We start from the raw sequence: 18130 nt of genomic DNA, 5'->3' as shown, positions 1-18130 counted from the left end.
ATGTACTGCTGATTCCAGAAGTAAGCAAAGGTTGGAGTTTGTATGGGGGAGGGGGTAATGGTGATTTTTTTATATTGATGTACCCATCCTCTTCTCTCCATTCAGTGATTGACCTTGGTGCTCCTATAGGGGATCACATCTGTGTATACCAGGGGTCTTCAAACTATGGCCCTCCAGTTGATCAGGAACTACAATTCCCATCATGCCTAGTCGTCTGTGAATGTCAGAGTTTTACAATGCCTCATGGGATGTGTAGTTCCGCAAGAGCTGGAGGGCCGTAGTTTGAGGATCCCTGATGTATACCCACGAGAAGGCTTCAACACTGAACAGACCAAGGATTGGATTTCATAAAGGGGTTGTAAAGGCTGAAGCATTTTTCCTTGATGCATTCTAAGCATTAAGATAAAAAAAACTTCTGTGTGCAGCAGCCGCCTTAACCACTTGCCCACCAGGTGAATTCTGGCACTTCTCTCCTTCATGTGAAAATCACAATTTTTTTGCTAGAAAATTAATCAGAACCCCCAAACATTATATATTTTTTTTAGCAGACATCCTAGGGAATAAAATGGCAGTCATTGCAATACTTTTTGTCACACCGTATTTGCGCAGCGGTCTTACAAGCGCACTTTTTTTGGATAAAAATCACTTTTTTGAATTAAAAAATAAGACAACAATACATTTTGCCCAATTTTTTTATATATTGTGAAAGATAATGTTACGCCGAGTAAAATGATACCCAACATGTCACGCTTAAAAATTGCGCCCGCTCGTGGCATGGCGTCAAACTTTTACCCTTAAAAATCTCGATAGGCGACGTTTAAAAAATTCTACAGGTTGCATTTTTTGAGTTGCAGAGTAGGTCTAGGGCTAGAATTATTGCTCTCCTTCTAACGATCGCGGCGATACCTCACTTGTGTGGTTTGAATACCGTTTTCATATGCGGGCGCTACTCGCGTATGCTTCTGCGCGCGAGCTCGTCGGGACGGGGCGCTTTAAAAAAATTTTTTTTGGTTTTCTTATTTATTTTTATTTCGTTTTATAATTTTTTACACTGAAAAAAAAAAAAAAAAAAAATTTATCACTTTTATTCCTATTACAAGGAATGTAAACATCCCTTGTAATAGAAAAAAGCATGACAGGTCCTCTTAAATATGAGATCTGGGGTCAAAAAGACCTCAGATCTCATATTTAGACTTAAATGCAAAAAATAAAATAAAAAAAAAAAGTCATTTTTTCAAATGACAAAAAAAAAGTTTCTTTAAGAGGCTGGGCGGGACTGACGTTTTGACGTCACTTCCGCCCAGCAGAGCTATGAGGACGGGTGAAGGAGATTTCTCCTTCAGTCCCGTCCCCGCTCAGCTGCCGGACACATCCGATCCCCTCCGCCGCTACCGACGGCTCCGGTAAGCGGCGGAGGGCGCGGGAGAGCGGCGGGAGGGGGGGGGGGCCCTCTCCCGCCACCGATAACGGCGATCTCGCGGCGAATCCGCCGCGGAGACCGCCGTTATCGTGTACACCACCGCCCCCTGAAAAGATGAATATCTCGGTTGTGGCAGCAGCTGCTGCCGTTATCGAGATATTCAACTTTAAAAAGAGGACGTCTTTTTGACATGGGGCGGTGGTCAAGAGGTTAATACTTACCTGAGCCCATCTCTATCCAGCAGTGTATCAACTGCCTGGGACTTCCCTCCTGATTGGCTGAGACAGCAGCATGGCACCATTGGCTGCAGCTGCCGTCAATCAAAGTCAGTCAGCCAATAAGTTAAAGGGGACCGGGCTGCAGATCCATGTCTGAATGGACATCGGGAGCTGCAGCTCCCCTTGGGTGCACCCATAGCAAGCTGCTTGCTGTGGGGAAACAGGAGGGAGGGCCCAGGAGCACCGAAGAGGGATCTGAGAAGAGGAGGATCTGGGCTGCTCTGTGCAAAACATTACACAGGGCAGGTAAGTATAATTTTTCTTTTTTAGTTAAAAATAACACTTTACAATCACTTTAGGCATTCATAAAGAATGCTCGTGGAAGAAAGCATAAATAAGGCAAATTCACACATCCACTGTTCATTTCTAAGCCTAGGTTTACACTAATGCGCATTCCAATAGCACTGTCCTTGTGATCCGCTGCAGGTCAATACAAAGTTAACGACTCCCCCAAATGCAATGCATTTGCCTGCATTGGATCACATGGTACAAAACAACCGTGTGATCTGGTTGTGATGCAGCTCCAAAAAAGTGAACCTTTGGTGCGAAGCAGCCTGATTTGAATCCATTCAAAATGAATGGGATTAAAATCACACTGCACTGGGCTACATATGAATTGCACAGGGGTACAGTTCCTGTGCGATTCGTGTGTGGTTCATCGAGGCTAAAGGATTAAAGACTGTTTACCTGGAAAAGTGAATCTTGGTGAATAAGATAAAGCTGGGCTATACATTATGTGTTTACAAGGGTACTTGCCTCGCACATTAATAGGTAGTCAAAGTGAACACAACTTTACTTATTTACTAGCATTCAGAGGTGGCTCTAGACTTTGTAAGGCCTTAAAGCCATTACAAAATCTAGCCATTTCAATCTGGCTTCCAGCCCGGACACGATACGGAAACAGCATTGCTCAAAATATGGGACGACGCTCTTGAGGCCGCAGACGAAGGAGAATCTTGTCTTCTGGTTCTGTTAGACCTAAGCGCAGCTTTTGACACTGTAGACCACAAACTATTATTGACAAGGCTAACTGAAGTAGCCAGAGTTGCAGAAGGCGATTTATCTTGGTTCTCCTCTTTTTTGGAAAACCGATCTCAAACAGTAAAGTTAGGACCCTTCACTTCTGAAAAACGCACAGTATCGTGCGGAGTCCCTCAAGGATCGCCTCTGTCGCTGGTGTTATTCAACATCTATCTTCGTCCTCTTTTTGAAATCATCAGCAGCCAAAAAATGCTTTATCACTCATATGCAGATGACACACAACTATATTTCCGCATTTGCAATAGAAAGGATCACCACCTCAATCTAGAGACATGCCTCTCTTTGATAGAGAACTGGATGACAAAGAGTTACCTTAAACTCAACGGAGCAAAAACAGAACTTCTCCTGTTTCACGCCAAACGGAGGAATGCAACACCGTGGATACCCCCGCCCATTCTGGGCAAAATCATCTCCCCCAGCGCCAAAGTCAAAAGTCTCGGGGTCATCTTCGACTCCGACATGACAATGGATGCACAAATAGGGTCAGTAGTCAGCGGATCTCACCATCTGCTGCGCCTACTACGCAGACTGACTCCCTTTATTCCCAAAGAAGACATAGCGATCGTAGTGGGATCAATTGTGAACTCCAGACTGGATTATGCAAATGCCCTTTATCTCAGACTCCCAAAGTACCAAATCGCTCGTCTGCAAGTCGTTCAAAATATGGCCGCCAGACTTGTCACTGGGAAAAAAACCCTGGGAATCAATCTCACTGTCACTGAGAACCCTTCACTGGTTGCCAGTAAAAGACAGAATTGCTTTTAAAGCACTCTAACCCATAGATGTATCCATGGAAGTGCTCTCCATTATCTATGCGAAAAAATAAAAGCCCATAATCCCAATCGCGTTCCACCAATCAAAATCTTCTTCAGATACCGAAAGCCAACTACAAGTCCAAAGGAGATAGAAGATTCGCGGTCCAAGGTCCCAGACTATGGAACGCTTTACCAACCAGCGTTCGGTTGGAGGAGAACCACTTAGCCTTAAGGAAAAAGATCAAAACTCATCTCTTGATATCAAAAGAGATAGGTACATCAAGCGCCCAGAGGTGATTAAATTTGCATGTGTCGCGCTATATAAGTTTCTCATTCATTCATTCATTAAAGCGGAGTTCCACCCAAAAGTGGAACTTCCGCTTAATCCACTCCTCGCCCCCTTACATGCCACACGTGTGCATGTAATTTTTTTTGGGGGGGGGGGGGGAGTGGGGGCTTCAGGAGGAGTGGGACATCCTGTCCCACTGCCTCTTTCTGCCGAGGGGCCACTAAGGCGATACGTCATATCGTCTTTTGGCGGCCCCTCCCTGTAGGTGATCGCCTGGGACACATGACAGGTCACAGGCGATCGCCTGTCCAATCAGAGCGCAGCGCATTGGCGCAGTGAATGCCTGGCCATGAAGCCAAAAGCTGTCCTACCAGGACAGTGTGGTGTTGAGGACCAGGATTTCCTCCTTGACTAAATGTAGTTTCTGACTTTTACCTCAACCTGGTAATTGTTCTGCTGTCTAAGACTTTCAGTAAATTTCCTATTTTGTAATCCAGTTTGGACCAAATAAAGTTACTCCAGCTTCTCATTTCTAGGTGTCAGGCGCTACCTTAACAGGAAGTCTTAAATGAGAGACAGCATGATATTTGTACTCGTCATAAAAATCCTTTCCTTAGCGTCCATTGGGGAACACAGTTCCTACCCATTGGGGGTCATTTACGAAAGGCAAATCCACTTTGCACTACAAGTGCAGTCGCTGTAGATATGAGGGGGACATGCAAGGGGAAAACTTTTTTTTTTGCTTGTACATGATTGGATGATAAAATCAGCAGAGCTTCCCCTCATTTCAGACCCTCTCCTCAGATCTAAAGCGACTGCATTTCCAAGTGCACTTGTAATGCAAAGTGGATTTGCCTTTCATAAATGACCGCCACTGTGTTTATGATCATGCTCTCAGTACAATTTTGCTATAAAAAAAACTGAGACGGGGGGGGGTTCTCCTGGGCTGGCCTACAGTTTGTTTGCCAGTGTCCATTGAGTTGGGTTATAGGCAGTCTTAAACCTTCAAGTTGTGCTGCCACTTACAGGATTGGACCGTGAGAACATAATTTTATGGTGTGTACACCCTACACCTTGATTATGTATGCAATAACCACCATGACATAAACCCTGGAAAAAGAATCTAGGAGCCAGCTAAAAAAGTTAGGAGCCAGAAAACGCGCCCGTCCCGCCAAGCTTGCGCGCAGAAGCGAACACATACCTGAGTAGCGCCTGCCTATGTAAACGGTATTCAAACCACACGTGAGGTATCGCCGCGATTGTTGGAGAGCAATAATTCTAGCCCTAGACCTCCTCTGTAACTCAAAACATGCAACCTGTAGATTTTTTTTTTTTTAAAACGTCGCCTATGGAGATTTTAAAGGGTAAAAGTTCCTAGAGCGGACGCAATTTTGAAGTGGGACATGTTGGGTATCAATTTAGTCAGCGTAACATTATCTTTCACAATATTTAAAAAAAAAAAAAAAAAAAAAAAAGGGATAACTTCTTATTCTCTAGGGTGTTGGAATAAAAAAAAATATAATGTTTGGGGGTTCTAATTAGAGGGAAGGAGATGGCAGTAAAACACTTTAAGAACTGCTGTTTTACTTGTAATGCCAACAGCCACCACCAGATGGCGCCAGGTCACAGACGTAAGCTTGGGCCTTCACAAGGCTGCAAAGCCGCGGCCTCAATTAACGGCCGTCGTGGGTCCGCCGTGATCGCGAGGTGGGGGGGCGCACGGAGACACAGGATCCTGTGCCTCTGTGCACCCCCACCTCGCGATCGCTGCGGGCCCACGACGGCCGGTAATTGAGGCCACGGCTCTGCGGCCTTGTAGGTCGCGGACTCAATTACCGGCGGGCGCCAAGTCGCAATTTATTTTCGCAATTTCGATCGGGCGCCCGGATATTGTCGACCCCTGATCTACTACATCTATTGGATCACTGATGATCAAAGATTAAGCAACTGCTACAAATTTTGCACTCTATATATGATAACAAAAAACAAATCAGATTCGAAAGCCCAACATAATTTTATTGGATAATTTACAGTTTTTTTATGGTTACACATATAATTTTTAGCCGGTTAGTGAGAAAATTTGCTACATGGCACCAGCCAGTTCCAGTGCAATCCATAAAGACTCAAATATATACTCTATAACGTTGGAAATTCTGGACAGTCGAATTTAGATATGTTGAGTGAAGAAATTACAACAGTTCAGATGATTCAGGATGGCCAAAGACATGATGCAGAAACGATCTTCCTTCAGGGAAGGCTTCATGCTGCAATCATGGCAGCAACAAGAGCTGGTCTTTCCAAGTCAGTGAAAGTATTGTGTACAAACTTGGGAGGTTTCTATATCATCCTCTTGTATCCCGCATGACCAAACCTAAGAAACACATAAAACAGTTACATAACAGAAGCGCCTTTTACTGCGATTTACATACATCTCAAGTTTCTCTTAAAAGGTTAGTTCATCTTTTCATAATAAATCACAACACCTTCCCTGCCCCTCTGGTCCCTGTTACATGTAACTTATGTGATCCCAATATTCCGCCATCCTTTCCAGCCTGGTCTGACTCTTTAAAACATCACTACACAGTGCCAGAGGTTGTGTAGCAGCATAATGCTAGCATTTGGGAACGCTCACTGCTGTACACTGGCCATGTGAACACAGACCAATGAGAATGCTTTTGAGACTCCTTTCCAATAAGATTCTCATTGATCAGCACTCACTACTGTAAGCAATATGTTGCTATACAGCCTCTAGCACTGTTTAAAGGGGTTGTAAACCCTCATGTTTTTTCAACTTAATGCATCCCATGCATTAAGGTGAAAACTTCTGACAGTGACTGGCCCGCAAGCAGCAGCAGCACCAGCACCTCACCCGAGCCATTTGATGCCTCGGCGGAGATGCGCTCCTTCTCTGTCCCGGGGTTCTCGGCTCTTGATTGGATAGATTGATAGCAGCATGGCCATTGGTTCCTGCTGATGTCAATCAAATCCAAGGCCGGCATTCTGTCTCAATAGATGCAAATGCTGCACTGGGGAATCACACCCGCAAGTTCCCAGGAGGTTTACCGATGTTGGGAGGAGCTCCCGAGGGACCCCAGACGACCAGGATCGGGGCTACACTGTGCAAAACAAACTGCACAGTGGAGGCAAGTATGACGTGTTTGTTATATAATAAAAATAAAAAAAACACAAGGGTTTACAAACCCTTTAATGAAATTTTAAAGAGCCGATTCCAAACAGGAATGGGAGGCCAACAAGCACGTGCAAAATTACATCAGCTACAGAGGGTGGTGAAAGGGGTGGGGGGGAAATCACATGCGCCAAGGATTTTTTTTATGAGAAGATGAATTGATCCTTTAGGCCCCTCCCTTTCACACTGGGGTGGCATCGGTGGTAAAGCACCCCTTTTACCACTGCTAGCGGGGCGCTTTTAACCCCTGCAAGCGGCCAAATAAGGGTTAAAACCACCCACAAAGCCAGCGGTTCAGCCGCGTTGCCCAATAATTTCAAAGGGCATGAGCGGTGGATGAGCGGTACACACTCAGTGTGAAAACCCTCAGGCTTTCACACAGACTGCAGGGGGGTTGTTTTTAGGCGCTATGTTTAGCTCAAAAGCACCTGAAAAAAACACCCCAGTGTGAGAGGGGCCTTAAAGAAGCATTTGACTGGGGAAGAATAAAGCCCTCTTCATGCCACTTCTCACCTTAAAAAAGTTCCTGTTCTGCCATAACCAATCCTTGCATCTGTCAGTGTATCCTGTGCACTATGGCAGCTCTACCCAGAAAAACGTGGACTCCCATGTGAATCTATGCTTACGGCGTAATATAGGAACCCTGAGGTTGCCTAACCCCTATTCTATCCAACTTTAATGCAAGAAGTGACAGTAAACGATACTCTTACACATTAGGTCACCTGACTTTATGGGTTTCAAGCCTGTTTCCAGTCAAGGACGTCCTTTTACAACACATTTAGGGGCTGCCATTGCTGCCCACCTCCTGAAAATGCTACATACCTGGTTGTGTGAATTAAACCCTGGAACAAGCATTCTCTAAAAGAGCGTCACAAGCCCTCCTTCCTATACTGTTTCTAGGTCATCGAATCTGAAAGGGTTCAAGACAGCATCAGTATGGCCACCTGGGAACAAGGGTCTTCAAAATAAGTGGTCAGCAATCGCAGCCACCATTACTCACTCATTACAGATTTGCTTTTAAAGAGGATCGGTCATTAAATTAAAAAAAAAAATAACTGCTTCAGATATAAACTGCAGGATTACTAGATGTTACCTCTGCATCAATCTCCAAAATGGTTAAATACCACTCTGATCCAACAGGCAAGGCTTTGGCACGTACAAATATTGCTGAAGTTTGCCAGTCCCTTCCTATGTCTTGCACATTCCTATTGCCCATTACAGTGACGGGCCAATAGGAATGTGTGGGGAGGGACTTGTAAGCAAGCTTTAAAACTGCCTGAAAGTGCTGAACCTTTGTCAGAAGTGGCTGTGACAGCAGGGTTTGGGAGGCTGCTGGGCTCAGCCATTCTTCCTGCCATCCTCTGTGTCAGTACAGGACAGGACAGGGGGGGGGGTCAGTGGCAAGAATAATGCAGAGCAGCAGGAGACATGGTAGACCGACCATCCTGAAAACTTCAGCAGAGGATTCCTCTTTACGCTAGCAGTGTTTGGTGGTACCGGCAGTGGAAGGGGCGTTTACTCTCGTCATGTTTTGGTGGCAGCAGAAGAGACATTTACAAGTTACATGTATTTGTAAGTTTTGCAATACAGTCACTTTAATTACATTTTGAATCAAAGGCAATAAAAAGTTGTTAATGCAAAATGCAATTTAGATTCCCAACAGGAATGGGAGGCCAACAAGCACATGCAAAATTAATCTGGGAGGAAAATACCAGTAAGAGCAGTAGAGGAGACTGCTCCACCTTCTCATGCCTCCGTCTTACTATTACTGTGCCTTATAAAACCCATATTTGCAAAAGCAATTCAACCACAGCAGAAATACATTTCATTTTATGCGAGTACAATATATATATAATCCTATTTACTCTAGGTATGACACAATTCAGTTATTAAAATGCAAGTGAACAGCCTTTTTGTTTCTGGATATACAATAAAGACCCGCTGCAGGAAGTTGGGCCTTTCCGGCCCACAGTGCTGCATCTCTATGTTCTGGAAACAATAAGCATTTTCAGAGAATGAGATCCCAGCCAATAATTAATCAACCAAAATGTGGGCTGGGATTTTACTTTAAAATCTCCTGCTTAAAATACAAGATCACTGGGTCAGCACATGGAAAGGACCATTTAAATCACTTCCCCGATAGCAAGGGACCTGCTTATAAAGCAGTGAATGTGACATTCACTGCAAGTGAATCACCGTAACTTAAAGTGGTATTAAAGGTTCAGGTAAAAAAAAAAAAAAAGTGTTATACTTAACCTGCTCTGTGAATTGGTCTTGCACAGAGAAGCTCCAATTCTCTTCTCGGGACCCTTGTCAGCATACCTGGCTCCCCCCCTTGACCAGTGCTCCCCAATAGCAAATCACTTGTTGTGGAGGTACTGATGTGTGCCCTCTCCCGAGCTCTGCTCTATGGGTCAATATGACAGCTGCGATTTCTGCCCCCCCCCCCCCCCATTGGCTCACTGGCTGTAATTGACAGCAGTGGGAGCAGCATAGTTTTTTTTTTACCTTCATGCATAAAAAAAATCTTCAGCCTTTACAACCACTTTAAGATACATGCACTGGTAAGGTTTGGTGAATGTGGCATTCACTCCTTAAATATACCCCCAAGTGATCATTATACCTCAATGCTGGTCACGCATGAAACAAGATCACTGTGCGATAAACTGTTTCGGAAGTGTGCAATTATTTAAAACCACAAACATTTTCTTCAAAAAAAGGAAAATCCAAAATTAGACAAAAATTTTCTTTTCTGTGCTTTATCAAATGATAGTTTTAAGCAAAAGATAAATTCAAATGATCAATCACATGTATGGGCACCTTTAGTTTCAAAACAATTCTCCAATGAAAACATTTTGATGCAAGCCATATTAGACAAATACCTGTTTACATTGTTATCCTGTGGATTCCAAGAGACAAGTCCAGGTGCACAAAGCTCATCCTGCTTTGGGTCATGTAGGTCCAGATGGATTTGAAGGGGGTTTGGTGAAAAACCCGACCTGCTTGGTAGTCACATCTTTCAGCTGATCCAGCTGCCTACGGCCCCTGCGCACCAGGTACTCAATGCGCATAATCTCAGTCCTCGGAATCTTTGTGTTCTTCCTGAACTCATGCTGGATTTGGGGAAGGGCCCCTGGCTTGTCTTTGCCAGCCCGTAAAAACTGTTTATACAGACTGAGAACTTGTTTCTGGAGGTTGCTATGTCTTATCATCGTAGCTCACATTGCCGGATCAGCCTCCTAGGAATGCAAAACAGACATTGTTATTGTATTAGCAACACTAGGTCTCCCCAATACAACCTTTTTTGTATTATACCCAAGTTTCTCATCAAGGTGTCTATAACCTAGGAAACCACAATGAGGGCTATTTACAAAAGGCAAATCCACTTGTAGTGCAAAGTGTATTTGGAAGTTCAGTCGCTGTAGATCTAAAGTGGAAGATCTGAAATGAGGGGAAGCTCTGCTGATTTTATCATCCAACCATGTGCAAGCTAAAATACTGTTTTTTATTTTCCTTGTGTGTCCCCCTCGGATCTACAGTGGCTGTGCTTCCAAATATACTTGTAGTGCAAAGTGGATTTGCCTTTTGTAAATAACCCCCAATGTCACCACACCCTTGCAACCCCATTATATACGAATCTTGCACACGCTCCATTGCTGCTCCTTCATCACAGCTAGCGACACTACTTAGTGCTCCTGGGTATGGGAAAGCATGTGATCTGCTGGCAGTGAGGCATAGCAGGCAATCTCAGGGACAGATCATTGTCATATGACAGAGGAATTCCAGTTTCTGATGCAGTTGGAAAATCTTTTTGTAATCACAGGCTCTTACATCATGGCAAATGCTTTTTATCCACTCTAAGGCAAAACTAAATGATTCAATTCATTCTGAGCACTCCAGTGATGAAGTGGCCCATTTATACAATCCCCTGGTGTTGGGAGTGCATATGAAGGTAACATGTATTACACAGTAAAGGAAACTCCACTATACAGCAATAAATTTTATATATTTATATGTAGCTGCAGCTTGCAGGCCTAATTCCCAGTAGGAACAGGCAGATAAAAGGAGACTGCTCCACCTTCTCATGCCTCCACACTTGTGCTCCATGTATAAAACATTCGCTGGTCGAAGCACACAAACAGTTTTCACAGATTTCCTGTAATAGATGCATTTCTATGATCGTTAGCCCCGTTTACTGGCCACAATGCAGTACATTTTCTCATTGAGAAAGTTTAGCACACTATACCACATTTGGCCACTAGATGGAGCAAACAATCCTAGGAACTCATCTATTACAGGGAAAATTCTTCCAACCAGCATAAATATACGTGACATCAGGATTTCTATAACCTATAAAGAGAGAAATACTGAGGCTGCCATTACTGATATCATTCTATAATGGCTAAGTACCTGGCCATCTCTGTCCTGCTGTGAGTAAATGACCCAAAACCAGCATGCAGATTACAAAGTCAGAATTCCTAACTTTTAGGTTATTGCCTTCAGAAAGATGCTAACAGCCAGGCGACAAGTAAATTCAGGAGCAGTGGCCACTATTTTTTTTCTTCCATACAGGTTTTCTTTAACCACTTCAAGACCGCCCACATTTGCATCATTACTTTTATGTTAAATATCACTGTTATGGCAGCAGCTAGCTGCCATAACCCCAGTATTTTCTGGTACTGCAGGCGAATCTGCGACTAATAAAAATGGTCCTGGCGGCAGATTCGACATGGGATCACTTTTATGGGTGGCAGGACCCCCCCCCCCCCCCAAAAAAAAACAGTCACTTTCGGTATTGGTGCCGTTTCTCGGCATCTTGTATTTTTCATTATCGGTTTCAGCACCAAAAAACCCATTCGCTGAATCCTATATGTTTGGGGTTCCTAAATTTTTCTAGCAGAAATATACCAATTTAACCGCTTGCCGATCGCGGGCACACAGATATACGTCGGCAGAATATTTCCCATTCACTCCCCGCAACTGTGTCCACCAATAGGAGAAGCAGCCCATCCAAGTTTACACAACACTAATGAGTCACTCCACATACCCATGTGATCGAGCTGGGCCAAGCCATACGTAGAAGGATCATGTATCTTTCTTCACTCTGAGTGGTAAACAGAATGGCAGAAAAGGAAAAGTTAGTAAATACAATTGGGGGTAGGGTATAATTAAAATAGCTTTAAAAAAAAAAAAAAAAAAAAGGCTTTAAGTATTCACTTCCACCAAGGTAACATACAGCATCAACTTATTTATTTGAGATGATATATTTTACTTTTTGTTGTCACTTGCTCCTTATGAATGTAATGCAGCCAGCTTCAACTTCTGGATGAAAAGAAATGTGGAGAACATGCACTGTAGAGGTTTTATAACTACTCACTATAACTAGTCCCTTACTTACTAGTAACTAGTCCCTTATCTCACCGAAAGCACAGCACATGTGTGCCCAACGATATCAGCTGTACATGCGGTCCCCTCGACCCCTTTGACATAACAGCACATGTAGTCCCTGTCCCGGGTTTAAGAGCATCCATCTTATTTGTTAAATGATGGTCACATGACCGTCCTCATCCCTAGGGCTATAACACCACCATCACAGGCTGAAGGATGCACATGAGGGTGGCTCTATGAGACCCTGCAAGGCTGTGGATACACCCTCAAGATACAAATAGAGGAGAGGCAGGCAGCGTTTGTGCTGAATGGGGGGGGGGGGTACGTTTGCCAGGGGGGGGGCGATTTGTGCTAGGAGGATTTTAGGTGGTCTGTGCTAGAAGAGGGAATTTGGAGGGGTTGCCACCCAAGATCACGGGTCTCTGCCACCCAAGATCACGGGTCTCTGCCACCCAAGATCACGGGTCTCTGCCACCCAAGATCACGGGTCTCTGCCACCCAAGATCACGGGTCTCTGCCACCCAAGATCACGGGTCTCTGCCACCCAGACTACATTTTAGGGCTTGCTCACACCACTGTAACGTGCGCAATTACCGTACATATTTTCCTGTAATCCACAAAAATGTGCTGCCTTTTGCAGTCACACGCAAGTGTCATTATTTCTTGGCGACACCCCCACACAACGTGCAAAATGCGTAAACGTTCGCGCCCATTAAAAAATTGACTTGCGTGAACATGAAAAAAAAAGCACATGCTCGCATGCACCTCCGGGGGGGGGGGGAGAGAGCGGGCCCTCGGGACTGGTGGGGGAGAGAGCAGGACTGGTGGGGGAGAGAGCGGGCCCGGTGGGGGAGAGAGCGGGCCCTCGGGACTGGTGGGGGAGAGAGCGGGCCCTCGGGACCGGTGGGGGAGAGAGCGGGACCGGTGGGGGAGAGAGCGGGCCCGGTGGGGGAGAGAGCGGGCCCTCGGGACTGGTGGGGGAGAGAGCGGGCCCGGTGGGGGAGAGAGCGGGCCCGGTGGGGGAGAGAGCGGGCCCTCGGGACTGGTGGGGGAGAGAGCGGGCCCGGTGGGGGAGAGAGCGGGCCCGGTGGGGGAGAGAGCGGGCCCGGTGGGGGAGAGAGCGGGCCCTCGGGACTGGTGGGGGAGAGAGCGGGACTGGTGGGGGAGAGAGCGGGCCCGGTGGGGGAGAGAGCGGGCCCGGTGGGGGAGAGAGCGGGCCCTCGGGACTGGTGGGGGAGAGAGCGGGCCCTCGGGACTGGTGGGGGAGAGAGCGGGACTGGTGGGGGAGAGAGCGGGACTGGTGGGGGAGAGAGCGGGACTGGTGGGGGAGAGAGCGGGACTGGTGGGGGAGAGAGCGGGCCCTCGGGACTGGTGGGGGAGAGAGCGGGCCCTCGGGACTGGTGGGGGAGAGAGCGGGCCCTCGGGACTGGTGGGGGAGAGAGCGGGCCCTCGGGACTGGAGGGAGAGAGAGCGGGCCCTCGGGACTGGAGGGAGAGAGAGCGGGCCCTCGGGACTGGTGGGGGAGAGAGCGGGCCCTCGGGACTGGTGGGGGAGAGAGCGGGCCCTCGGGACTGGTGGGGGAGAGAGCGGGCCCTCGGGACTGGTGGGGGAGAGAGCGGGACTGGTGGGGGAGAGAGCGGGACTGGTGGGGGAGAGAGCGGGCCCTCGGGACTGGTGGGGGAGAGAGCGGGACTGGTGGGGGAGAGAGCGGGACTGGTGGGGGAGAGAGCGGGACTGGGGGGGGAGAGAGCGGGCCCTCGGGACTGGTGGGGGAGAGAGCGGGCCCTCGGGACTGGTGGGGGAGAGAGCGGGCCCTCGGGACTTGTGGGGGAGAGAGCGGGCCCTCGGGACTGGTGGGGGAGAGAGCGGGCCCTCGGGACTGGTGGGGGAGAGAGCGGGCCCTCGGGACTGGAGGGAGAGAGAGCGGGCCCTCGGGACTGAAGGGGGAGAGAGCGGGCCCTCGGGACTGGAGGGAGAGAGCGGGCCCTCGGGACTGGAGGGAGAGAGAGCGGGCCCTCGGGACTGGTGGGGGAGAGAGCGGGCCCTCGGGACTGGTGGGGGAGAGAGCGGGCCCTCGGGACTGGTGGGGGAGAGAGCGGGCCCTCGGGACTGGTGGGGGAGAGAGCGGGCCCTCGGGACTGGTGGGGGAGAGAGCGGGCCCTCGGGACTGGTGGGGGAGAGAGCGGGCCCTCGGGACTGGAGGGGGAGAGAGCGGGCCCTCGGGACTGGTGGGGGAGAGAGCGGGCCCTCGGGACTGGTGGGGGAGAGAGCGGGCCCTCGGGACTGGTGGGGGAGAGAGCGGGCCCTCGGGACTGGTGGGGGAGAGAGCGGGCCCTCGGGACTGGTGGGGGAGAGAGCGGGCCCTCGGGACTGGAGGGGGAGAGAGCGGGCCCTCGGGACTGGTGGGGGAGAGAGCGGGCCCTCGGGACTGGTGGGGGAGAGAGCGGGCCCTCGGGACTGGTGGGGGAGAGAGCGGGCCCTCGGGACTGGTGGGGGAGAGAGCGGGCCCTCGGGACTGGTGGGGGAGAGAGCGGGCCCTCGGGACTGGTGGGGGAGAGAGCGGGCCCTCGGGACTGGAGGGAGAGAGAGCGGGCCCTCGGGACTGGTGGGGGAGAGAGCGGGACTGGTGGGGGAGAGAGCGGGACTGGTGGGGGAGAGAGCGGGCCCTCGGGACTGGTGGGGGAGAGAGCGGGCCCTCGGGACTGGTGGGGGAGAGAGCGGGACTGGTGGGGGAGAGAGCGGGCCCTCGGGACTGGTGGGGGAGAGAGCGGGCCCTCGGGACTGGTGGGCGAGAGAGCGGGCCCTCGGGACTGGTGGGCGAGAGAGCGGGCCCTCGGGACTGGTGGGGGAGAGAGCGGGCCCTCGGGACTGGTGGGGGAGAGAGCGGGCCCTCGGGACTGGTGGGGGAGAGAGCGGGCCCTCGGGACTGGAGGGGGAGAGAGCGGGCCCTCGGGACTGGTGGGGGAGAGAGCGGGCCCTCGGGACTGGTGGGGGAGAGAGCGGGCCCTCGGGACTGGTGGGGGAGAGAGCGGGCCCTCGGGACTGGTGGGGGAGAGAGCGGGCCCTCGGGACTGGTGGGGGAGAGAGCGGGCCCTCGGGACTGGTGGGGGAGAGAGCGGGCCCTCGGGACTGGTGGGGGAGAGAGCGGGCCCTCGGGACTGGTGGGGGAGAGAGCGGGCCCTCGGGACTGGTGGGGGAGAGAGCGGGCCCTCGGGACTGGTGGGGGAGAGAGCGGGCCCTCGGGACTGGTGGGGGAGAGAGCGGGCCCTCGGGACTGGAGGGAGAGAGAGCGGGCCCTCGGGACCGGTGGGGGAGAGAGCGGGCCCTCGGGACCGGAGGGGGAGAGAGCGGGCCCTCGGGACCGGTGGGGGAGAGAGCGGGCCCTCGGGACCGGTGGGGGAGAGAGCGGGCCCTCGGGACCGGTGGGGGAGAGAGCGGGCCCTCGGGACCGGTGGGGGAGAGAGCGGGCCCTCGGGACCGGTGGGGGAGAGAGCGGGCCCTCGGGACTGGTGGGGGAGAGAGCGGGCCCTCGGGACCGGTGGGGGAGAGAGCGGGCCCTCGGGACCGGTGGGGGAGAGAGCGGGCCCTCGGGACCGGTGGGGGAGAGAGCGGGCCCTCGGGACCGGTGGGGGAGAGAGCGGGCCCTCGGGACTGGTGGGGGAGAGAGCGGGCCCTCGGGACTGGTGGGGGAGAGAGCGGGCCCTCGGGACTGGTGGGGGAGAGAGCGGGCCCTCGGGACTGGTGGGGGAGAGAGCGGGCCCTCGGGACTGGTGGGGGAGAGAGCGGGCCCTCGGGACTGGAGGGAGAGAGAGCGGGCCCTCGGGACCGGTGGGGGAGAGAGCGGGCCCTCGGGACCGGTGGGGGAGAGAGCGGGCCCTCGGGACCGGTGGGGGAGAGAGCGGGCCCTCGGGACCGGTGGGGGAGAGAGCGGGCCCTCGGGACCGGTGGGGGAGAGAGCGGGCCCTCGGGACCGGTGGGGGAGAGAGCGGGCCCTCGGGACTGGTGGGCCTCGGGGTTGTGCACAGCTCTAAACGATGCAATGACTGAACTAAAGGATGGGATTATCATTAGAGGATACATTGTGATTGGCTGGTAAGCATCGCTGCAGTTTTCTGTGTTCTTGCGTGAATCTCTGCGGTCTCATTACTGTGTCAGTACAGAATGGAGGGCACGCCACGAGGAAATGTCAGTACAGAGCACTTCATTTGGAGAACAATGTAACAATCAGGGGGGTCCGAGTCCGACTCACATCACACCCACCACTGTGTGCAACCCACACGATACCCATCCCTTTCACCAGCTTCCAGGAACTACAACTCCTAGCAATACCTGCTGGAAACATACAGGTGTATGTATTGTCTGTGATTTCACCCCACAAAGCCGTATTTACGTACACACACTAACCTTCCATTCCATGCGGCGCACACTACACGCACTGACCTTCCACGCCACGCGCTTCACAACTTCCCGGAAGTGACAAGTTACAAAAGCGAGAGAAGGACACGACTTCCTCTATCCATAGCACACAGCGCCACCTCTGCTGCCACCAGCTGTCTAAATACTGTCACTACACGTTGCCTCTTTCCAGAGCAGAGCGCGCCTAGTTCTGCTGGCACGACAAGGTCTCACTACCCAGGGCTCAGTGCGCGCCTCCTTGTGCCACATGCTGTCTGTACAGTTTTACTACGAGCTGGCTATGTCAGCATCACACTGTGCGCCCTCTGCTGCCACCAGCTGTCTGTACAATGTCACTAGGTCTATCCAGAACGCCTCTTGATGCCACCTACTGTCTGTACAGTCAATTGTTGCCAACCTACCAGATTGAAATTTACTGGCACAAAACCCAAAATTTACTGGCACAGACAAATTTTTACTGGCATTTTACAAAATTACAGTTTTAGGTGCAAATTTTAGTATTTAAGCTACAAACAAGTACACTCTATAAATAGCAATGCGATTTAAGGTAGATATTAAAGGTAAAAAATCATCTGCTTCTGATTGGCCGGATTGAGGATCAGTGTTACAACAGCGAATATTAATTCGCTGTTGTAACACCTTAGTTACCAAAAAGGGACCATCGTATCCATTTTTTATTAACCGCTTGCCAACGGCTGGACGTCTAAAGACGTCCTCGGCTTCGTGGGGCTATATCTGAATGATGCCTGCAGCTACAGGCATCATTCAGATATTGCTGTTCTCAGACGGCGATTCCCTACACCATAAAAACGATCATAGTAGCTGTTCAACCGCTTGATCGTTCTTACGGGTGACGAGAGGGGACACCCCCCCTCCTGCCGCCATCCGGTGCTTCTACCGACTCACCTGAGGGATCGGTGAGTCGGTCAGAGGATCCACTGGCCTCGGTTCTTGACCATAGAGATTTCTGGCAGACCAGATGGTCGCCGGAGTCTCTATGATCATCAGAGGCCGGGCGCGATGTTATGACGTCACGCCCGGCCTCTGTATTAAAAAAAACGGCCCGGCTTCGGCTAGGAAGCGGTGATCTTTTTTTTTTAGGCTTCCCAGCCTAGAGATGAGATGTGGGGTCTTATTGACCCAATATTTCACTGTAAAGAGGTCCGATCATGTCATATTATCAGTGTCAAAATAAAAAAAGTCAGTAAAATTAACAATACATTTTTTTTTAAAGCGCCCCTGTCCTCGTGTGCTCGCACACAGAAGTGAATGCATACGTAAGTCCCGCCCACATATGAAAACAGTGTTCAAACCACACATGTGAGGTGTTGCCCGCGAACGTTAGAGCGAGAGCAA

The 18130-nt window shown here is 50.3% G+C and overlaps 1 protein-coding gene across 5 annotated transcripts; it reads right to left on the bottom strand.

The window, feature by feature from the left end:
* Window positions 1-5781: 5781 nt before the first annotated feature.
* SDHAF1 (succinate dehydrogenase complex assembly factor 1) lies at window positions 5782-16875 on the bottom strand. Of its 5 annotated transcripts, XM_040340949.1 has the most exons (5): window positions 16763-16856; window positions 12018-12074; window positions 9853-10209; window positions 7793-7880; window positions 5782-6154 (listed from the first exon to the last, which is right to left on the bottom strand). In XM_040340949.1, the coding sequence occupies exon 3, from the start codon at window positions 10180-10182 to the stop codon at window positions 9922-9924; it is 261 nt and encodes an 86-aa protein (XP_040196883.1). In that variant the 5' UTR covers window positions 10183-10209; window positions 12018-12074; window positions 16763-16856; the 3' UTR covers window positions 5782-6154; window positions 7793-7880; window positions 9853-9921. The 5 variants fall into 5 exon arrangements, with proteins under 5 accessions (XP_040196883.1, XP_040196856.1, XP_040196864.1 ...); XM_040340922.1 differs by lacking the exon at window positions 7793-7880; XM_040340930.1 differs by lacking the exon at window positions 7793-7880 and having other exon boundaries at window positions 16799-16837.
* Between the last annotated feature and the right edge of the window lie 1255 nt (window positions 16876-18130).

The sequence above is a fragment of the Rana temporaria genome, chromosome 1 (assembly GCF_905171775.1).
Source record: "Rana temporaria chromosome 1, aRanTem1.1, whole genome shotgun sequence".
In the NCBI taxonomy this organism is placed as follows: domain Eukaryota; kingdom Metazoa; phylum Chordata; class Amphibia; order Anura; family Ranidae; genus Rana; species Rana temporaria.
This window is presented reverse-complemented; position numbering and strand designations above follow the sequence as displayed.